This window comes from Amia ocellicauda, chromosome 17 (assembly GCF_036373705.1).
Source record: "Amia ocellicauda isolate fAmiCal2 chromosome 17, fAmiCal2.hap1, whole genome shotgun sequence".
In the NCBI taxonomy this organism is placed as follows: Eukaryota; Metazoa; Chordata; class Actinopteri; order Amiiformes; family Amiidae; genus Amia; species Amia ocellicauda.
Window position 1 is genome coordinate 14117699 of NC_089866.1, and position 23875 is coordinate 14141573.

The following is a 23875-nucleotide window of genomic DNA, read 5'->3' on the forward strand; positions in this document are numbered from 1 at the left end:
ACACAATAAAAACAAAGGATTCACCTACTGTAAGCTAAACAAAATTTTTGAATATAACTGACCTGGAAAACCACTTTCTAAAGGATTTAAATCAACTCTGTGCAAGACTCAGTACCAGTGTTGTGGATAGAACACTTTTTGTAAACATAAATCAATAATTTAACATTAAGAAATTGTTCTCATTCCCAGCAGATCTTGTTTTCAATGTTCTCTGCTAGGTACGTGGATGGTGTAAAGCTAACTGCTTACCCAGATTATGACCAGGGTGGAGAACCAATGCTGTAGACTATATCTGGAGTTATAGTTCCAATATGTAAGAATAACTTCAACCACTAGATCAGGGGTGCCCAACACATCGATGAGGAGTGCTTGCCAGTCGATCATGAGAAGATTTTTGGAAATAGAATAATGTTCCGTCTGACCCCCCGCCCCCCAGACCGAGGTTAAACTAAGGTTATCACCCACCCCGCCCCTCCGCTACCGAAGCCAAATTATAGTCAATGCCCACGGGACCGAGCACCGTCATCACCAACTCACAGCACCGGAGATAGCCGGAGTAGAACATTACAAAAAGTAGCTCTCGTGATAAAAAAAGTTTGGGCACCCCTGCACTACATCATTAATATGAGTGTGCGCACTGGGCATTCGATTGCTCTTGGCCACCATTTTTCTCTTGCAGTCAGAGATTTAAAAGAACTTTGCATTGAACCTTTTATTAGGTTGAATAATACTGAGTGACTTGTCTGAAATTGTATCTGGATGTCTGACTAGCATTTTGTATAGAAGAAGATGTCTCTGATATAGTAATTTCCCTTTACTAAGTGCACTGGCTTGGTTTTTTGTGTGTTTTTTCTATATCTCTCTCAGGTTAAACCTGCGAGAGTTAGGACCATGGGCTTCTCACATGCGTTGGATCATTTGGATAATGGCCTGTGTGGGAACAGCATATGTTTTTTTCTTTCATGAAAGGTGAGTCTTCATTGTGAGAATTTGAGAATATTGAATTTCTTCTGTGTTCTGCTTGTACTTGATTTTCTTCATAGTATATGAGCAGACACATATCAACCTGCATCTCTTTTCACAGGAACTCTCATGCTTCTACTACTGTTTTTTTTTTTTTTTGTTGTGTAGCATTTGTATGGCCATAATGACAGAAACATGATCACAGTGATTATACAATCAAGGTCAATTTGTATTCAAGCGCCAAAGCAGGGAGCAAACTACAATAAGATTTACTGTTAGCCTTTGTGCAGTGGATAGATTTAATATACAAGTGAATTAGTTCTTAAGATCAGAGGGTGTTTGTTTGTTTGTTTGTTTGTTTGTTTGTTTTATTTATATTGTTAATCAACTCCGCTCTCTGCAGTGATCATCAGAACTACCATTGGAGAGAAGCCTAACAAAGCCCTCTCTAATAACACACTCACAGGTTAATCAACAACTTTCCTAATTTTACCATTTGACCAACTTGCTATAGATAGAGAATATCTTTGATTAAGTAAATACATCTGATTCAATTTGTAGAAGTATTTTCCTTTCACAAATGGAGTCAGAATCAGCAGTTTCATTACAAAGATCTTTGGAGAGCCAGGACACACACACAGGAAATTCCTCTAGCATGTGTCCCTAACTCCAAAGACCATCATTTATACACAAAGCTTTACAATGTTTGGACAAAACAACTCCATATAAGGAACATGCAGGCAAAATAGGACAGATGTCAGCCATGCAGATGTTACTGTAGTTGTATGTATTTAAGAATAGACAAGAAGGCTGTTTGTTTATGGTAAAATGGTAGACATTGTAGCAAGCGATCTTTTTGAGTGCTACCCAAATGGGGATGGGATATTGTCATTTTCATGGGAACTCATGAATGTATAACAAAGGATTTCAATCTGCTGAGAAAAAATCCCTTTTCTATCTAATGTATTTTATATAATATTCAGCATAATTTTAACTTTAGCGATCTGACAATTTAATATATATATTTTGACAGCATATGGGGTTGGACACGACATCTGTTGAGGAACACTGAGGCAAGGGCTGTGGGGAAATAAGTGCTTTTTATTTTACACATTTGTCGAGTGCTCAACCCATAGGAGATACAAAACCAAAAACCAAAAACTAACCCTAGCTCCTTGTTGAACCTAAACTAAACATAAACCTATTGTTTTAAGAGTTCCATTATAGGTGGATTTATATTTATATTGGAATGTATGTTGTTATGAAAATTATGTTCAAAATTAAATTATGTTCGTGTGAAGGTTTTGAGATGGTGATATAGGAACAATATCATGCAATTGTTCAATGTCAAGCAGTATACCCATTAAGACAAAACATTTATTTTTGATGAGTTACTTATTTACATCAGGAAAATAACCTTAACCACAGAGGCAGGCTCATCTGGAAGTGTTTACATAAGAATAATCCTTGTTGTTCCTGTTTTAATCATTAGGGGAAGAATTGTACAGGGAGTGTAATTTATAGTACAACCCATGCCCAGGTGCTGAGTGGGATTCAGAATAAATATACAAAGTCAGATGTCTTAACACTGCTTAAGTTGTATTAATGAATGCCTAAGTAGAGGCAGGTATGCTTGCTAACATAGGAGGGTATTCTGATGAGAAACTGATGCCAGCAAAACATAAATATACATGACATGTGCTTACTCTTATGTGCATGTGGAACTGTAATGCTCTACTGCCACCTTCTGGTCACAAAGCAAATCCTATTATGAAATTATGCAGCAGATGGGTTTTTGAGTTGTATGTGATTATAGATCAGCTTTCTTAATTATTCTGGGATTTGTTTTAATCTGTGGGATTTTGCTTGGATTAGTGTTTTCCACCCCCCAAAATAAGGTTTTTCCATCACTGCTTCATCTAATCTGTAAATGAAGTCGAACCACAATAACAGTCCTTAATTTAAATGTTTAATTTTATTTTATTAACTGTTGATGCAACACACAAACTTACCTTGTATATTATTCTGGAAAACTATAGATCTGTGGTATTTTAGAATAATATTACACTGAGTTTGGCTTAATTCTAGAACTATGTTAAAAACACTTTGTAAGTACAATTAACATTTAAACATACAAGAGAATATACAGTAGACCCCTTGAATATATATATTTTTTATTGTCCTGCAGGTATAAGATTGTGGAGTTAATATGCTATGTGATAATGGGTGTCTTTCCGGCCTTAGTGATCCTCTCAATGGTAAGTCTGTGATTTCAGTATGTTACTGGAGAAACATGTATTTCATTCATAATCCCCCTCCAGTGGTCCTGCCAGGATATATGTTCAGAACAATATCTCTTAATATGTAACAATATATCTATGTTTTTGTATTACTCCTTTTATAAACCATTACATGAAAAATAATGGCAGCCTTATATGTTAAAGTCTGTTAAAGAAAGCCTTCTCATGTGCTCAAATACAGCATGGATTTAGGTGTCAATTTTCATTTTCATTTAATTTCTACTGATCTACCCCAGAAAATATATTTTTTAACTAGCTTTTGGTGGTAAATACATTTTGTGTTTTTTTTTTTTTTGTTAGATACAACTTAATATTTTTGTCAAGTATGTCATGCAACCATGATATTCCATCAGTTTACAATTCAATGTAGTCATAGGACAAGTATCTAATGAAATTTTTCCTGGGTGTTTCAGGCTAATAAAGATGGGCTGTTTGAACTGGTCCTGGGCGGTATGTTTTACGCGCTAGGTATGGTGTTCTTCAAAAGTGACGGACGCATCCCCTTTGCCCACGCTATCTGGCATGTCTTTGTGGCGATTGGAGCTGGCATCCATTATTATGCCATCTGGAGGTATCTTTACAGACCTGGGAGCACAGAAATGAAAACATCTAGATAACATACCGGGACCATGTGACAGGGAAATCCTGCCCACTTAATATGAAATACAAAGGTAGAGGGATCATTTTTTCCCATTCATGTGTGTGTGTGTGTGTGTGTGTGTGTGTAAAAGCTTTTATCTCAAAGAGCTTAGTGAGAAGAGTCTTCTTTTTCAGATTATTTAGTTTCAGAGCACTTCTAAAAAGGCAACATGTTGTAGGTCTTGTAGAGTTGTGTGAAAAGGGCCAAGGTTATTTTTCTGTTAATCTCCACGTTAAGATCACTGCAGCTCCTTGGGATCTATTCATTATTGCATTTCACATTTCACAGTGTCAATTTGAACATTAACAAACAACATGTTTTGGTTTTGTTCAATGTCCGATTATTGTGCCAACATGGATTTCTAATTATTATAAGTTTCTTTTCACATCCTTCATGTGGTCCTAATATAATTAAGCGACTAGCCTACTGCCAAATTCATTATTTAAATTTGCGATAATTAACAAATGCAATATGATAGATAACTCATTTGAAAAATGCCACATGTCAATTGCTACAAACAAACAAAACAAAAAGCAATACATGTACATATACTGTACCCTAAATGTATGCTTAAATATTAGCCGTCTTCTAAAAATCAAAAGCAGTGTTTATTTAGTTACATTGTATTCTCAAACACGGTACATTGCTGTTTTCCATGAGGCAGTTGATCCACCAAAAAATACCAGCTTTACACTTTAACAAAATAGAACAAATAACAGAATTCATGCCATTTTAAATTAAATCAGTGATAAAAAGGCATCACAATTCTTAGTGTCTGTATAACTTAAAAACAAGGACAAACTTGGTATGCATTAGTCATTTTTAATCTAAAAAAAATAAAAATTACTAATAGAGCCCTTTGTTTAGATGGAATTAGTGACTTCATGATTTGGTATAGCATTAAGACTGTTAAAATTGAAGAGCAATCATATTTTTACAATAATATTCATCCTTAACTTTAAAGGTGAAGGCTCTGTCTTCACAATGGCAAAAACGTTTATTATTAGCCAGTGAAAACAAAAAGGTTTCGTAGACTGCGTGAGCAAGGTGACAGAACACTTTTAACTTTTTCCCTTTTTACATTTTTTAATTTTCCCTGTTACCCAACACATTTTAGGTGCCTTTCTAACTTTCTAAATGGACTTCATAATTCATTGATAGTCCTGTAAACTACATCCAGTGTGTCCTAGCTCTCGGTAAATCAATGGCAAGATTACTCAGTGACAAACTAACATATATTCTGTAGATTCACTATTAAGGTGTTTTGGTTCATCTTGCAGGCAAGGCTAAATTTATAGCAAAACTCACTGCTGCAAGTGTCTGTAATACTTCCTCTGTGAGCTGCCTGATGACTCAGACAGGGAAGTATTTTCTGTGTGGCACCACTTGTGTTTTTATGAGATGTATTTTTCATATGGATGTCATGCTCACTTAGATTTTGGTCTTTCTGTGTGCTTATGAGCAGCAAACTAGCAGCTTGAATGTTGAAGAATCCCACCACTAGAAGCCTTACCAAACCTCAACACTAAGAATGAAAGGGTGCTTGGTAGGACATCAAACGTACCGTGTGTTCCTTCACAAGAGTATTATACAGGTTCTTAATTTTCCAGTTGGAAATAGTAGAACAACGCCAAAAAACAAGAATATTGAAAAAGGAAATGCAGAGTACAGCTACATTATTGGGACCATATTTAACATTACTTTTCAACACATTTATTTGTCTTTAGTTGCTACAGTGGCAGTGTTTGGCAACCAAAATAGGATTTTAGTAGATTTGATTTCTACTGTAATTATGCTTTTGCTTAAAGTTCTAATTTAATTAACATATTTGACAATACTGTTAGTACCGTTTCCAGAATTATGTAAAGGTACTGTGTTTCGAATGAACAGAGAGATTATAGAATCTGTATCTGAAATCAATATATGAAGTGTTATAATTGTAGCTTTCTTGAAATGGGAGAACACATTACAGTAGATGATTGTATCTTATTCCTTGAATCACAAATTAAGTTTACATCAAAGGTACTGTTTTTTTTTTTATTTTTTTACTATTTTCCTTTTAAAACAAGCGAAAACCTGCATTGTTTAAATTCTTGTCACTTATGAAGTGAAAATAATACATAAACAAGAGTTATGATTAACTAGTTTACTGGATTTTCAATTTCAAATACTGTCTGATAGTGAGTTTAATAGTTTCATCATTTACATTCTAAACAGCCCAGAACCTTTGAGCGAAGTGTCTCCATAACCATTGTGACAATGAAGCGATAACCTTGTAAAACTTGAAATCATTCCAGGGCCTTGATGGCTCTTATTACACTGGTCTGTCCCTCACTTCATTGTATTGGTCTAGGGGTTCCATGATATTTCTTGACTTTTTAAAGCCACCAGACAGCATCTGTTAGATGGAAACAACATCAGCAAAACTCTAACAGGTGTATGAAGAGTTATTATGTTGTGAATTCAATCAACACCAAGACAGTCCTGCATGTTACTAAGGGTTTAAAACCACCTGGGCTTGTGTTATGTAGTGATATATATTCTCACTAACTTTGTTTTGTACAGATTTTTATATTTTCTGTGGTGAACATTTTCAACACATTTTTTTTTAAATTGGACTAATAAGTCAGTTATAACTCCCCTGTTCATACTTGCAAGTGCCATGGCTAATACTTTATCGTGTACTTGACAATCCTTTGCCATGTCTCAGCCTGTTTCATTATTTTTTGTATATGTTTTGTGTTTTTCTTTTCAAAATATCATACTAATGCCACAATGTAATGCAATATTACACATTCAAAATATCCAGTGTTACCTCATAGGGGGAGAGACTAAATATTATATTCAAAGAGTAAATCTAACAACAGAGACTTACAGTTTATACTTCTTTTCATTGTACAATTCAACAAAGGTTTACATTCAATCCTTGCAAATAATCCTGTGCTGCTGTATCCATGTCTGTGGCAATCCAAGGTGGTAAACTGGGGTTGGATGTGGTGCACTAGATTAACATTTAACTTAAAATACAAATCAGGTGTATTAGGGGCCGCAGTTCATCTATGCATAGAAGCTAATATCAAAAGCATAACTGCTAAAAGTCACAAGTGGTCAGTTTGTTTATTATTAAGGTGATACACCTTTACTACACCTCTGGGCAGCTGTTCTTCAAGCAGTGTGCATTTGTTTCTGCAAACTGAACAATGTAATTCAGGAAACTGAACAGTTGTTTCAGTTATTTATTTATGTTTGCTTTGTACAAGACAGAATGAATTGCGTCGCTTTTTAAAACAGTGTATAGCCTGGCATTTCATACCCATTGACCAATGCATTGTTTATATTATAAAGTTTGTATTTAATTAATGTATATTATTTATTTATTATACATGATATAACATAAATCAACAAAAAAGGTGTTCAACATGAGGCCCATGTTTGGATATTATGGTCTACATTTAAGCAGCTCATGGATTGTGCCTGTTCTCTGTTCATTTAAATTTTGAAACTCAACAGTGAGAATTCTTCTTGAGCAGAATACAATACATTGTAGTTCTACACCGGCCTTTTTGCTGAATGCCTTTATCTTGCAAGTCTTCATGTCTCATAGTCATGACTTTTCTATTCAATATCAAGATGACTGCCTCAGTATTTTTTCTACATTAAATTGTGATTTTCTAACACTACATTCTTAGGACAAATGTGTGCTGTTGTTTTTAATGCATTACAAAGTATGACGAAGGACAACACATTTTGTTTTTGTGTTGTTTATTGTAAGTTTGTTGTACTGTTTTTACTGTTTGTGTTTAAAATGTGTTGTCCCTAATTGCACTCATAAATGTGTTAAATCAACGTGTTTGTTCTGCGGGTAGTAATACAATGATGAAACAAATACATTCTGATGTGTTGTCATTGTAATATGTATTGACATACTTTTTAATGTATAATATATTATTTATATATTTAATATCATTTGAGTATTTGTTTGATCCTTTCCTTGAAAAAAATAACAATGTGAAATATCTTTTAAAATATGTATATTATATATTTTAAGGGAAAACATGTTACTGTTTATTTTCTGATACTAGTCAAGTGAGGGATGATGTGGGAATAAACATACAGGCCGTCAATTTATTATTTCACAAAAGAAAAACATTTTTTAAATTAAAATACAGCATGGCTTTATGAGTTTTGCTTAGAGTAAAGTATGTTGGAGTAATTAATGGATTATTTTAATTAAAATCATCTCATAGTTATTTTTTTTTTATAATCTTAAGGTGTTTCAGATGTGTGTTATTTACCTCAACTCACAGAAACAGCCTGTTACATTCCACATATTCAATAGAATTGCCTGTAGTCATTGCCACTTTTTATACTGAATTAAATTCAATATGAAAGCAGACTTTGATTCTCAGCATTATGAAAGCTATGATTAGACAATCTCTTTAAATGGTCATTTTGATATACACCTATAGACCATATTGACCAAATCCTAGGTTGTGAAGGTGGCAATTTCCCCAGAGTGAACAGTTGGTGGACATGCAGCTGTGGTTTTTCATTTACATTTTCAAAAAGGTCTTCAAAACCTGTCACATAGGTTTGTGTCACATTGAATTTTTAGTCAGAAACTGGAAAGCAGTGAATAGCAAATAATTGTTTCTGTCTTTTGTATGTTGAAAGCGGTTTTGTGAAGGCATTTATGCACTGTTTTTTTTTATTGAGACTGGAATTTTTTAGTTATAATTTTTCAAAATATTTGTTACAGATTGAGGGTACAAAATGCATTTTCAAAAAACACTATGACTTAATGCACTCACACACAGTTAAATGTTTACATACCCCACTGAAAATGTATAATTCCTAGAAATATATTGTAACTAAATAATTATATGAAAAACCATCTCAAGCAAAAGTTTGGTTTTCATGGATGAGGAGGTACAAAAGTGAAAAGAAATAGAGTTATACATTTATGTATTTCAGCTATTTAAATAATAATTTAAAAAATCATATACTTTGATGCCGATAGTATTATCTACAAGGTGCTACACATTTTAGTATAATATATAGTATAATGATAATAATGCATAATTATGACAATATAGTGGGAAAATAATCTGTGGGGACATATCCTTCTGATAAACTGAAACCCAGAACAAAGAAACCATGTTTTATACACTCAAACATTCTGACAAGGCAATAAAGAATATTCTATCCACAAAAAGTATATAGTTTGGATATGGAAACTCTCCTGTTAGGATTGATTCCATAGTTTGATACTGACTCTAAATCAAAAGTGCACAAATACTTACCATATGCAAAAAAGTGGAATATCTTTGAAGGAATTTTGAATTAAAGTAGATTGTTTTTTTAATTCAAATTAAAAATGAAAGACTGAAAAAGAAAACTGTTATCAGTTTGTGGATGGTTAAATAAGTGTTTTTTCATATGGGTACAGTTTCATACAAGAACATCGATCAATGAAAAATAATTGGTTTAGCAAATTGACAAGGCTAAAATCCAATAGGAAATATAATGCTCTTTTCTTTCAAGAAACGGCAATTAACACATTCCTCGATAGCAAGCCAGAGGGAGTGTCATAATGTATAGACCCAACTTGTTTTCAGTTAAAATAACAGTTTCAGTAGTGAGGAAACAAAAATCTGCTGGTACAGGAATGTATATATGGTTTGAAACTGAACCAGATGTTCCAACACAACAATGTTGTGAAGCACACATCAAAATCTGATTTGTTAAAGAAGAATCAAATCAAGATTTGATCATGGCCTATCCAAAGTTCCCATCTAAAACTAATTGAGGAAACTTTGATACAAGTTGAAGATGACAGATCCTCACAATTTAAATCTATTTAGTAATTAACATTGATAAATGTGCCTTAAATAGCATATTGATGCAATCAATTATTTACAAATCTATTGTCTTTATTCCTCATCCACCAAAACAGCACTTTTGCTACAATATTTTTACTGTAAGTGTTTTCGATAAATTATACATTTCCAAAGGAGTATTTTGCATCCAACTGTATGTATGTTTGTGTATATGCCGTTTGTGTGCGTTTATACACACACACATACACACGGTCATTTATTCTCTTTTCTATAGTTGCTTGTCTGCTGGAGACAATAAAGATATGCCTTTTTAATAGCATCCGTGTATAACTAGTGAGCACAAGGAATTATAAGCCATCTTTGAGATTTTAGATCTTCAAAACAATCTTTAAACAACAATAAAAGTTTTGATATAATTTTGACCTTGTATGTGATCTGTAAGTGATCTGTATCTGTATGTGACTTTTGTAAGTCTTTGCCAATAGTAAGACATTTTATAGTATTGAAGTACAATATTCACATAAAGAAACCGTAAACATTTCAGATGGCTGAAGTTACAAATAAGTTTGTGATTAAATCAAAAGTTGGATGGCTTTTTTTTAACAGGGTTATAATTGGCCATTATTGGTCAATGTCAATGTTTTGATTTAATCCCAGTCTGAGAAGCATTTGCATGTTTGTCTACGCTGCATGTTTGCCAGGGCTCTAGAAAGGACCAGAATGTTAGAGAATGTGTTGTTATTTCAGGGTTGAGAATGAAGAGCAAGTTCTAATGTAGCCATTTGTGCCATTGTCCCACTGTCCTCTGTGTTAAAAATGTATTATAATGAAAATATTTACAATTTTAAACATCAGTGATTCCTTCATGGAAAAAAATCCTTTACAACCAGTCATTGGAATGCCTTAGTAGTGTCCAATTGTATTCCTAGCTGCAATACACACAAAACATTATTTTATTTAACTTCTTTTAGAACAAATTCATTAATTACTTAGTGAATAATAGTTGCTCATGTCAAGCTTATATAATTTTATCTGTAGCTAAAAATACCAACAGGCATTGGGAATTTTAATTGCGGCAAGGTGCTCCTCTGCTCTGTTGGTTGCAAGTGTTGATGTTCTCCTACTTGCCCATTAAATAACATAGTAGCCCCATAAACAGTGTAAATAGTGTCATCTCTAAAATTAAGCTATTAAATAGCTTTGGTTTACAGTCAAGATGTGGGACTAACATAAATGATCACTAAACCGCACTGATTAAATATTTCTCCCCCACTTTCATTGCTGCACTCCTGATAATCCTATTCCAGGTTGTTATAATAATATAGCCACACTGCCTAAGACTTTTGGAATGATTTTTTAATACACATATATATTAAAAAATCTACGTTGACTTTGTATCTCTATATAGTTTAAAGAAGTATATTATTTGTTACTGTGTGGATTTAACTTGTCTAAATGCTGTAATACTAGCTTTAACTATAGAAATTTGTGAATGTTTCCTGAGTGTATTTTTAAGATCAAGGATTGTACTTTTTCATTGTGATGCTTGTATTTTATATTGTATTTGTCATTTAATAATAACATTTTATAATAATTATTTATTGTGTGCTGTGTATTTATAAATTTGTTTCTGTTTCTTATATTATTCCATGGTGTCTGTTTCAACGTCTGGGTCTAGGAAACATACACACACACACACACACACACACACACACACACACACACACACACACACACACACACACACACACACACACACACACACACACACACACACACACACACACACACACACACACACACACACACACACGTTCTTTGGTAAGTTTATTCCTTTTTGAAATGCAAATATAGTTTTTAATGTGATTATTGTTTAACTCTATTTCCCCTACACCATTTATTAACACCCATTGTTAATCAACTGAGCTCTCCACCATGATGCCTGTACTATTGTCTGAGATATGTAGGTACCTATTACACAACGTCTTTAATGTGTGCTGCTGATTGATCTACTTTCCACACTCTGAATCGACAATGATAAATAAAAAGGTCTATAGAATCACAATGTAGGTTCCAGGCTTTTACTTGTGAGGCATTTATCATGTTCTAATTGGATTGTGTCCATTGCACAAAATATATACATACAAATGATATACCATGTCCCAAGTTGAGATTTGACAGCAAATTGAGCCCAACAGCAGAAATGCAAAAGATACATCAATACATTATTTTTTATTGCAGGTGTCATGTAGCCTAAGAGATGCTTAGCATCATCTGTGTGAAATTAAAAAGGTAAAAGTTTCCAAATAAAGTAATTCTGAGGCATTTGTTATTACACTGATCGGTGAATTACACCCATTAATTTAATCAGAGTAAAGGATTTAAGCAGAGTTCATGCCTCTTCCTCTGAGTAACTTAGTTAGCTATGTTGGGGGATTTCTTGTGGACTTTATTTGCACTCATACACTGTTTTATTTGTATTTTTTCATTGTAATTATTTATTTATGAGGGGTTTTGCACAGCTGCCCACAATATTTAAAGGATCCATTTTTGGGAAAACTGTCAAACACTGTTCTCAACAAGGAATTGAGCTGAATGCAAATATTTGAATGTATATGAAAAAAACACATTTATTTGTTTAGTAAAAAACTAGTATGCTGCCCTGAGAAAATATAAAACCCCAGGATTAGATACCCCAGGATACAACACTATATTATTGTATAATTTACCAAACAAATGAGACCTCAACAATATGAGTAAATTATGTTAATTAGTGCTGTTAAATTGAATTGCTCACATGCAGATGTCTCATCCCAGTTTCAACATTGTCAACTTGCTCATTTAAAAATACAGCAGGACACCAAGGCAAGGTTTAATTGATGTTTTGCTTACACAAACAACTCACTATGAATTTATGAGCATGTGTATAAACCAAGATTTTAAACGGCTTTATATTATATAGCAGATCATTTGAATGACAAAATGATTCCTGGTTTTGATAGTGATACATATGTATTCAATCTGTTCTGGAACGCAGTGTCAACATGCATCAATTAGATATGTTTATCATTTTTTGACATTAACAATCAGGCACAATAACGCATACAGCTGAGCATAAGTCTCCAGTGGGCACTCGGTGTGATACAAGCTATGCCATAGGCTCGTTTTTGTAAGACTCCCCAGTAGATGGAGACAATACACTTGTTTTGTACTGGGCAGCTACAGCCGGAGATAACAACACCGTCAAAACACGAGCCGACAGCAGCGAGTTCGCACATCTCCGGAGGGACTCGGACCCGGGAATGCAGATCCAGCAGCAGCCGGAGCAATAAAAGGGTCCAGAGAGACGGCAGACGACAGGAAAGCCGAGCCGGGAGGAAGGATTAGGTTGCGCGTTGAGAGGAGGGAGCGAGCGACTGCGCTGCAGATAGTCAGCGGACAGGATCGCATGTTCTTGCCTTGATGCAGGATATCTGGGAGACATGAGCGCAGCCGGAGGACGGGGACCGGCGCTGCACACACCGTGAGTAGCACACACTCAGCACAAATATCATTTTAGGGGGAAAAAAAGTTGACCAACTCGCAAACAAGGAAAACCAGAATGCAGGTTTTTTAATCGATGTATTTATCTGAGGTATAATAGGTAAATAATACCGATAATAATACTTTAAGGGTGGCGATGGTGATTCAGATCGGACATTTGAGCAGAAAGCGTTTCATATACAACTACGTCTGACTCAATTGTTGAGCATATTATTAACAAGGTTTCGAGGCCATTGTATCAGTCTGATAAATATATAACCCCAGTGTTCAGTGTAGTGTGCAGTGTACCCACCTAGTGTTCAGTGCAGTGTTCAGTGTTCAGTGTATCAGTATTCAGTGCAGTGTTCAGTGTTCAGTGCAGTGTATCAGTATTCAGTGCAGTGTGCAGTATTCAGTGCAGTGTTCAGTGCAGTGTTCAGTGCAGTGTTCAGTGTTCAGTGCAGTGTTCAGTGCAGTGCTCAGTGCAGTGTTCAGTGCAGTATTCAGTGTTCAGTGCAGTGCTCAGTGCAGTGTTCAGTGCTCAGTGCAGTGTTCAGTGTTCAGTGCAGTGTTCAGTGTTCAGTGCAGTGTTCAGTGCAGTGCTCAGTGCAGTGTTCAGTGTTCAGTTCAGTGTTCAGTGCAGTGTTCAGTGTTCAGTGCAGTGTTCAGTGTTCAGTGCAGTGTTCAGTGCAGTGCTCAGTGCAGTATTCAGTGTTCAGTGCAGTGTTCAGTGTTCAGTGCAGTGCTCAGTGCAGTGTTCAGTGCAGTGTTCAGTGCAGTGCTCAGTGCAGTGTTCAGTGTTCAGTTCAGTGTTCAGTGCAGTGTTCAGTGCAGTGCTCAGTGCAGTGTTCAGTGCAGTATTCAGTGTTCAGTGCAGTGTTCAGTGCTCAGTGCAGTGTTCAGTGTTCAGTGCAGTGCTCAGTGCAGTGTTCAGTGCAGTATTCAGTGTTCAGTGCAGTGTTCAGTGTTCAGTGCAGTGTTCAGTGCAGTGTTCAGTGCAGTGTATCAGTATTCAGTGCAGTATTCAGTGCAGTATTCAGTGTTCAGTGCAGTGTTCAGTGTTCAGTGCAGTGTTCAGTGCAGTGTTCAGTGCAGTGTATCAGTATTCAGTGCAGTGTTCAGTGTTCAGTGCAGTGTATCAGTATTCAGTGCAGTGTGCAGTATTCAGTGCAGTGTTCAGTGCAGTGTTCAGTGTTCAGTGCTCAGTGCAGTGTTCAGTGTAGTGTTCAGTGCAGTGTTCAGTGTTCAGTGCAGTGTTCAGTGCAGTGCTCAGTGCAGTGTTCAGTGCAGTATTCAGTGTTCAGTGCAGTGCTCAGTGCAGTGTTCAGTGTTCAGTGCAGTGTTCAGTGTTCAGTGCAGTGTTCAGTGCAGTGTTCAGTGCAGTGCTCAGTGCAGTATTCAGTGTTCAGTGCAGTGTTCAGTGTTCAGTGCAGTGCTCAGTGCAGTGTTCAGTGCAGTGTTCAGTGCAGTGCTCAGTGCAGTGTTCAGTGTTCAGTTCAGTGTTCAGTGCAGTGTTCAGTGCAGTGCTCAGTGCAGTGTTCAGTGCAGTATTCAGTGTTCAGTGCAGTGTTCAGTGCTCAGTGCAGTGTTCAGTGTTCAGTGCAGTGCTCAGTGCAGTGTTCAGTGCAGTATTCAGTGTTCAGTGCAGTGTTCAGTGTTCAGTGCAGTGTTCAGTGCAGTGTTCAGTGCAGTGTATCAGTATTCAGTGCAGTATTCAGTGCAGTATTCAGTGTTCAGTGCAGTGTTCAGTGCAGTGTTCAGTGCAGTGTATCAGTATTCAGTGCAGTGTTCAGTGTTCAGTGTTCAGTGCAGTGTATCAGTATTCAGTGCAGTGTGCAGTATTCAGTGCAGTGTTCAGTGTTCAGTGCAGTGTTCAGTGTTCAGTGCTCAGTGCAGTGTTCAGTGTAGTGTTCAGTGCAGTGTTCAGTGTTCAGTGCAGTGTTCAGTGCAGTGCTCAGTGCAGTGTTCAGTGCAGTATTCAGTGTTCAGTGCAGTGCTCAGTGCAGTATTCAGTGTTCAGTTCAGTGTTCAGTGTTCAGTGCAGTGTTCAGTGCAGTGCTCAGTGCAGTGTTCAGTGCAGTATTCAGTGTTCAGTGCAGTGTTCAGTGTTCAGTGCAGTGCTCAGTGCAGTGTTCAGTGCAGTGTTCAGTGCAGTGCTCAGTGCAGTGTTCAGTGTTCTGTTCAGTGCAGTGTTCAGTGCAGTGCTCAGTGCAGTGTTCAGTGCAGTATTCAGTGTTCAGTGCAGTGTTCAGTGCTCAGTGCAGTGTTCAGTGTTCAGTGCAGTGCTCAGTGCAGTGTTCAGTGCAGTATTCAGTGTTCAGTGCAGTGTTCAGTGTTCAGTGCAGTGTATCAGTATTCAGTGCAGTGTTCAGTTCAGTGTAGTGTTCAGTGCAGTGTTCAGTGTTCAGTGCAGTGTTCAGTGCAGTATTCAGTGTTCAGTTCAGTATTCAGTGTTCAGTGCAGTGCTCAGTGCAGTATTCAGTGTTCAGTTCAGTGTTCAGTGTTCAGTGCAGTGTTCAGTGTTCAGTGCAGTGTTCAGTGCAGTGCTCAGTGCAGTGTTCAGTGCAGTATTCAGTGTTCAGTGCAGTGTTCAGTGTTCAGTGCAGTGCTCAGTGCAGTGTTCAGTGCAGTGTTCAGTGCAGTGCTCAGTGCAGTGTTCAGTGTTCAGTTCAGTGTTCAGTGCAGTGTTCAGTGCAGTGCTCAGTGCAGTGTTCAGTGCAGTATTCAGTGTTCAGTGCAGTGTTCAGTGCTCAGTGCAGTGCTCAGTGCAGTGTTCAGTGCAGTATTCAGTGTTCAGTGCAGTGTTCAGTGTTCAGTGCAGTGTTCAGTGCAGTGTTCAGTGCAGTGTATCAGTATTCAGTGCAGTATTCAGTGCAGTATTCAGTGTTCAGTGCAGTGTTCAGTGTTCAGTGCAGTGTTCAGTGCAGTGTTCAGTGCAGTGTATCAGTATTCAGTGCAGTGTTCAGTGTTCAGTGTTCAGTGCAGTGTATCAGTATTCAGTGCAGTGTGCAGTATTCAGTGCAGTGTTCAGTGTTCAGTGCAGTGTTCAGTGTTCAGTGCTCAGTGCAGTGTTCAGTGTAGTGTTCAGTGCAGTGTTCAGTGCAGTGCTCAGTGCAGTGTTCAGTGCAGTATTCAGTGTTCAGTGCAGTGCTCAGTGCAGTATTCAGTGTTCAGTTCAGTGTTCAGGGTTCAGTGCAGTGTTCAGTGCAGTGTTCAGTGCAGTGCTCAGTGCAGTGTTCAGTGCAGTATTCAGTGTTCAGTGCAGTGTTCAGTGTTCAGTGCAGTGCTCAGTGCAGTGTTCAGTGCAGTGTTCAGTGCAGTGCTCAGTGCAGTGTTCAGTGTTCTGTTCAGTGCAGTGTTCAGTGCAGTGCTCAGTGCAGTGTTCAGTGCAGTATTCAGTGTTCAGTGCAGTGTTCAGTGCTCAGTGCAGTGTTCAGTGTTCAGTGCAGTGCTCAGTGCAGTGTTCAGTGCAGTATTCAGTGTTCAGTGCAGTGTTCAGTGTTCAGTGCAGTGTTCAGTGCAGTGTATCAGTATTCAGTGCAGTATTCAGTGCAGTATTCAGTGTTCAGTGCAGTGTTCAGTGTTCAGTGCAGTGTTCAGTGCAGTGTTCAGTGCAGTGTATCAGTATTCAGTGCAGTGTTCAGTGTTCAGTGCAGTGTTCAGTGCAGTGTTCAGTGCAGTGTTCAGTGTTCAGTGCAGTGTTCAGTGCAGTGCTCAGTGCAGTGTTCAGTTCAGTGTTCAGTGCAGTGCTCAGTGCAGTGTTCAGTGTTCAGTTCAGTGTTCAGTGCAGTGTTCAGTGCTCAGTGCAGTGTTCAGTGTTCAGTGCAGTGTTCAGTGCAGTGCTCAGTGCAGTGTTCAGTGCAGTGTTCAGTGCAGTGTTCAGTGCAGTGTTCAGTGCTCAGTGCAGTATTCAGTGTTCAGGAGTATCAGCTGTCAGCAGGACCAGCACACACAAGCTTGTCCGGTTGCTACTGGTAACCGAGTGTCCAGCCTTCAAACAAACAGCCGCCACTGTAGCCGAGCTTGAGCTGCGGAGCCACACGATGCAGAACCTCCTTCATGTATTTACCTTGAAGGGTGAACTAGTGCATTTTGTGGTTATAGTTAAAAATATCTCACTATACCTTAGTGACTAAACATACGCATAAATATACAAACATGTCTTCACTGAGCACTTTTTCTAGGTTCTGTGTTGGCGAGATATGTCCGATATTATTTGTATTTCTTATTAAACGAGAATACTTCTACATCGAAACAAACAAACCAACAAATAAAGGAATCTGGCTTTGTGTTATACACTTTCCACTAAGTATGTCTTGCTAGACATCCCTGGGCAGATTGATATGCATCTCCATGTACATATGCATCTCATATAGCCTACACTGAATTTGGAAGGTGATGAATTTTAGGGAATATATATATATTTAATCATTATAATCCTTAATTAAACCTCAATGTACTTTTCAAAATGTTAATATGAACCATATCTTTAACCTTGGCATAATAATGAATGTTTGGCTATTCTTTATAAACTACATGCTCCTCTACAAAGTCATGTTGTTCCTAGATCTGTATTTGCCCCAAACAAGAAATAATAAACCTTTACATAAAGCTTAAATAAGCTGTGAGAAATAATAATAAATGTACATGTACTGTAAGTCACCTTCACAGTATGAATGAATAGTATAGGACTTGTACTTTCTCGGCAGCTTTCTTTCGGCAGCTTTCACCTGCCTCATATTGAGAGCTCTCACAATGTGTTGGTCAGAACTGAATAGAAAAAGGAGGCTTTATGATTATTAGAAAAAGTCAATAAAGTGTAGTGTCAGCCACAGTGCACTCCCTGGTTCCCCCTCCTGAACTAGTTAATTTAATTCAATGCACCAGGCCTCCAGAGCTACAAGGCTGTCAAAACAACTCCGCATTCTGTCGATTTTATCTACAAATAAAGCATACAAAGATTGTTTTTTTAAATGATCATTCTAAGGTCTTCTTTGGCATGGCATACTCATAACATGAATGGGGTGGACTAGACTGCAAGCGTCATTCTTTCTCTGACTGAGGCAGAAACGTGTCTCTCCTCAGCCCGAGTGGCACACTCCTGAAATGAAGTGGGGCTGTAAGCAGACACTGCTGTATGCCGGGGATACCACAGCCACACACTGCAGGCTGAATGCAGGGGAGAAGGCACTCTGCTGCAAGGTAAGCAGACAGGGCACCACAGCATGCGTACACTGCCTAGATCTGCAGCAACAGTAGCAGCAGACAAAGGAATATTACAGTGAACATACAGACTGTGCCTTTACAACTCGGCTCTTAAACGCTTATTCCCCAGCAAACTAAACCACGTGCACCGTATTTATCTGAGAGTAAACCATTACAATATGGTAATGACAAATTGGCCGTTGCACGTTATAATACGTACTGTTCTAAATGAGTCTAATATGAAGTGGCGTGGGATTTTCCTTATACAGTTTTATGTCACCGAGCACTGTAAGCCAGCCTCCCAACAGCAGTGGCCTTTAAAAATCCTAACCGAAGAAAGTCACTCTTCTAGCACATTTAATCAGGGCAGACTAAATCCATCACCACCAGTCCCTTCTTCTATAATAAGCTACAAGCTTAGCATGGTTTCTGAACCTCATGATGTCCTCCTTAAACTTAATTGCAGAATGGGGTTAAAGGTGTCGGCTAGCTTTTGTGTAGAACAAAATCTCTCTCGCCCTCACGTGTGGGCTGTTCACCGCTGATCTGAATGTCCTGTCTAAGAACATATCAGACATTATTTCATACTTTGTGTTCTTACATTGTCTTTTCATTTAGGTTTCCCATAAGTGTTCCTTTTCACAGTATTTTATTTGGACATGTTGTGTTTGCTTTACTGAGATAACCAGTCCAAGCTTATCCTGCTGGCGTGGTCCATGCTGACAGGCAGTTTTTCAGAACTTAATTGTACAGCTGTGAATGAACGTCATCCAGCACTGTTGGGACAAAAAAGTTTATTAGAACAGACATGTTGCCAGAAGGAGAAATTCAGGTGAAAACAAGAAAAATAATATCTAACAAATGTGATGTTTCTATATTATAGCTTGGTTAATATATACGCTTTTTGTAAACTGCTTCCTTCTTTTTTCATGTCATGATAATTTTATTTTAGATTGCGTTTTACATGTCTTTAGCATTAATACAAGATTTATTTAAGAAATCTAAAATCTTTTTTGCTAACCTCTCCAGAAATGACAAGCTTCTTGAATCCAGGATGCTGGACAATTCAAATCGATTGCATGTTCATTATGACCAATTTTCCATGCTAGATCCTGCCCCAGTCGTAGTAACAGACATTGTATTCAAAATATGATTTACTTTCATGTGATTCGGCTCTGTTCCTGTGCTGCCACTGTAACTAAGCACAACATTTCAAATTTTGTTATCCCCTTTTGTCAAAATACGCCCAGACAGCACTTTGCTAATTTCTTGCTGTCAAATAGTGAATAAAAGCATGCGGGATAAATTAATATGCTGAAAGTATACAATGAAAATAAAAATAAAAAAATGCTCTGATTGATAGAATAATATTTAAGAGCAATATATACAGCCTTGTATATTTGTTGAGTTACATGTGTATTGTACTGGTAACTGTTTTCTCATTGGAGAATGATTGCATTGCTTAAGAAGGCTGTAGTTGTTTGTTAATGTTATTTTTTTTTATTTAAAGAGGTGTAGGCCTGCTTCCCCAATGCTATGAAATGTATTCAATAATTGTAATTGAATATCTGAAAAAACTCAGCGTTTTTTCCATCCTTCAGCTCTAGATTGCAGTCTAGCCAGAGCCCCAGCGGGATGTTTTATGGGTCCTCAGCTAGTATGTCCCTGCCATCCAAGAACAAGCTGAAGAGGCAGAGCCGCACATTCACACAGGTCCTGTATCGCACCTTGAGTTACCGTGACAGGCGCTCTGTCACCGACCTCCCTGAGCAGCTCACCGATGACCCATCAGAGCTGTCCACCCAGACCTCGGCCCCCGGGGTCCTGAAGATCTTCGGGGATGAAATCTGTGTTGGGGCCAACTACAAGAGTGTGTTGGCCACTCCACGCTCCAGTGCTCAGGAGCTCGTTAAGGAGGCACTGGAGCGTTACTCCCTCAACAAGATGTCTGTGGGAGAGTACGTGATGTGCGACGTTATCGGGAAGTTTGAGGGGCCAGAGAAGCAGTGGCGGACTGAGTGTCTCAGGGCTCTGGGGGATAATGAGAAGCCCCTCCTGCTGCAGGACCTGTGGAAGCCAAAGGAAGGCTATGCACGTCGATTCGAACTACGCAGCCGGGCAGAGGTAGAGGAGATTGCAGCCCGGGAGAAAGACACTGTTACAGCAGGTAAATGCTCAATGAGTTTTGCATCTGTTACACTTCCACTCGTTGGTCTACATCATAAGCCAAGGGTGGCTAACCCTGGTCCTGGAGAGCCACAGGACTTACAAGATTTTGTTTTATCCAGATCGTTAACTGCTTAATTGAGCCAATTGTGGGTCTTAATTAGGCAAAATATCCCTGTGTCACAGAGATCCAGTAATTGGTGATTTAAAGAGACCTGGAAATCCTGCAGGACTGTGGATCTCCAGGAACAGGGTTGACCACCCCTGCCATAAGCAGTCCATGACATATATCCCTGTGCATGAATGTAGAACAGCTAACTTTCATTGATTGGTAATTCATCCAGTTATTTGAGGAGATGTACCAAAGACCTGAGTCAGATTGCACTAGAAGGTCTTGTGTTTGACCATTCTCGCTTCCTGTTGTTGATCTGTTTTGAGCTCTGTGGATCAAGTGTAATACGGTTTTATTTTTTCAGCCATCATATGTTTTTCAGCTTTTTCATTAGTGAAAAATGGAGGTATTGGTATTAATTTTTCAATGTACTTTATTAAGATTTGATACATTCCCAGCATCAGTGATTACCAACCCCAGTCCTGCATACCCACTGACCTGCTGGTTTTCGATCCAACTGCATTCTCGGTTAATTAACCTTAATTTAATAATTTAGTGACTATCATAAACTAGTATATAAGCAACAGTGAAGTGAAGATTAAACTTTAACAGATGAATAGGCTAGTTTAAAATGTGAAAGGATACAGTCAAATTATATTGGATAGACAGAACTCGCCGAGTCAATGAATAATTGCTATTTATAACGTGTTTAGTCCACAATAATTCATGTGGGTGGGCTACTAAACATCTCACACAGATATTGTTGGATAGATGTTGATGAGATCTACAAGAATCAAGCAAAATATTTTGGCATTTGGATTTTTGGCAGAATGAAGATGCATTCCAATGCATTCCAGCATTGCTTATTGCTACTTTGGTGAAGTAGCACAAATTCTTAACCAAACTTTTCTTCAACATTGCATTGTCTGAGATTATATATGGAACAATAGCTGACAGGGTGTGCTTCCAGAGCTACTTTACAGCTGAGGGGTTATGAACTTGCATGTGGAACATAGATTTCTTTGTTATGACACATTTGAAACTACCAACTTCTCATCCAATTAATTTTAAATAATACAAACTGACAGAAAACACATGCTGAAGAAATGGTGCTTGCTATATTGTGACCAGAATGCTTAATTGACTGATTGGCCAGCATGAGAATGCAGCAAATGGCTTTGTCATGACTGGCTGGCCAATCAGTGGATACAGGTGTTACATTTATTAAAATGATTAGGCCAAATATGAAACTGAGGGGTAATGGATTCCTATGTTTTGGAGGGTTTTACAATGTGGTGTGAGGTGGATGTAACAGTAGCAGACATTCCTTCTGTGAGATTTATAAAGGCTTTTTCTTCATCCAGTGCTAAATCACTGTTTCAACAAGGTTGCAGCTTGAGCCAATACCCCCAAGAGAAAACAAATCAATACAACTAACAACTTTATTGAATCATTTATTTTCAGCAACCTGATACATTAGGTTAGTGTCTCAGAGAAAGAAGGCACACATTTCAGCTTCCTATGTATTGCCATACATTCTCCTTTGGCAGCATTAGGTAAGAAATTACTTCAATTAAAGGCAACTAAGCTACATCTTTAGTAATACGCATTCTGTTTATAAATGTCCTTTGTAGTGGAATTGATTATATTTCTTGGAAAGATAATACTGCAACAGTTCTGGTAGATTTTCCATTAATTATATTTATGATTCATTAATGCACATTGTATAGTCATGGTTTCTTTAGGCATTGTTTTTTTTTTTTTTACTTCTCATTATCCAATGTAATTCCTAAATGCATTGCAATGAAAGCATCCTTTAAGCTTAAAACTATTTAAATATGCCTTACATTTACGTTTAAGTTTTGGTAAATTTGGATGACCTAGTTCATTTACATAGATGAATCAATACAAATGTAAAATGTCCTTCAGTAGTATTACAAGCAGATTAAAGCCCTGTAGTCATGTGAGTTTGGTTTGTGTGTGTTTGTGCTCCCCTGCGATGGTTTGACATTCTATGGCGTGTCAGCCAGGCCCTGGATCAAGTGGTTATTGAATACGGATGGATGTGATTCATAGTGTTGTGATGACATCAATATATTTTGTTTTTATACTGACAAATGCACATGGTTTTATTTAAGAAGAAAAAAAAAATCATCTCACTATAGTAAGAGTTCATTAACAAACTTGCCACTTTTGAGTGAGGAAATCAGAAAACTTTCCAAAACAAAGAATATTTTTACATGCAGTGGTTGCCAAACCACTGTTACAGTTGAATCCTCTATCGAGTTGGAAAGAAAGCAGTTTGGGAACCGGCACTATAACAAAGGATGTCTAGAAGATCAGAGATTTTCAGAATTACCTACATATTTAATTACAAAAATCTGTATATTCCTGATAATGAAATTTTAGTGTGTCTGTGACTTTGACTTCAGATTCTTTGAATTTAAATGTTTTGTATTTAATTATAATTACTAAGGAAATAAATACCCATATAGAGCTAAAGAAGGGAATGAAGGATGTTTGAAAAAGTCAATTATATCCTCAAAATGGGTATTTTTTGTAGTTAGTTCCATGCCTTCACATTTATGCCCCAGTCTTACTTTCATTTAAAAATGACACAAGATAAAGAATAAAAGTACAGTATTTTTCCACAACTGTAAATAGTCCTTTCTTTGGGTCTGTCCTCTGTTAATTCTCTTCTAAGCTTGTCCATGGAATTGTGCCACCTCTTGAATTTCATAGACTTCTTTAACTATGTTACAGATCAAGTCAAGGTCAGTACTCAAATTCAATGGGTATGTGATGGCTGATGATATGAGTGAATGCAGAGTTAATGATAACAAAAGGCATTGAAGGGGAGGTGCTTGCCTTCCTTCTACATTGATCAAACGTCCATCTCTTCACTGGGTTGATCGAAGCATTTAAATGAGTCAAGGTTAATTAATCCCCCACAATCATGCAGCAGGTCTTACATCTGCAATTAATGGATGCATCTGGTTATCTGTCGCCAAGCAGGTACATGGTTTAGCACGTTTCTAGAAATGTGTCACAGCTCCTTTCTCCTTTGCTCCAAGACCCAGAATTTCAAAAATAGATAATCTCAGTGATCTCTCATTTTCCTTGAACA

At 37.5% G+C, this 23875-nt stretch overlaps 2 protein-coding genes across 2 annotated transcripts in view; both read left to right on the forward strand.

Moving 5' to 3' along the window:
* mmd2a (monocyte to macrophage differentiation-associated 2a) overlaps nt 1–11340 on the forward strand; it is a 43431-nt gene extending 32091 nt beyond the window's left edge. Inside the window, exons 6-8 of the mRNA XM_066689325.1 lie at nt 868–969; nt 3152–3221; nt 3677–11340. Coding sequence (XP_066545422.1) covers nt 868–969; nt 3152–3221; nt 3677–3880 — 376 coding nt within the window. The 3' untranslated portion in view covers nt 3881–11340. The remainder of the gene's footprint in view (nt 1–867; nt 970–3151; nt 3222–3676) is intronic.
* Nucleotides 11341–13046: 1706 nt separating this feature from the next.
* Nucleotides 13047–23875, forward strand: part of radil (Ras association and DIL domains) — a 56127-nt gene continuing 45298 nt past the window's right edge. The window contains exons 1-3 of the mRNA XM_066688931.1: nt 13047–13266; nt 18351–18467; nt 20072–20637. Of these exons, the coding sequence (XP_066545028.1) occupies nt 18439–18467; nt 20072–20637 (595 nt within the window). The 5' untranslated portion in view covers nt 13047–13266; nt 18351–18438. The remainder of the gene's footprint in view (nt 13267–18350; nt 18468–20071; nt 20638–23875) is intronic.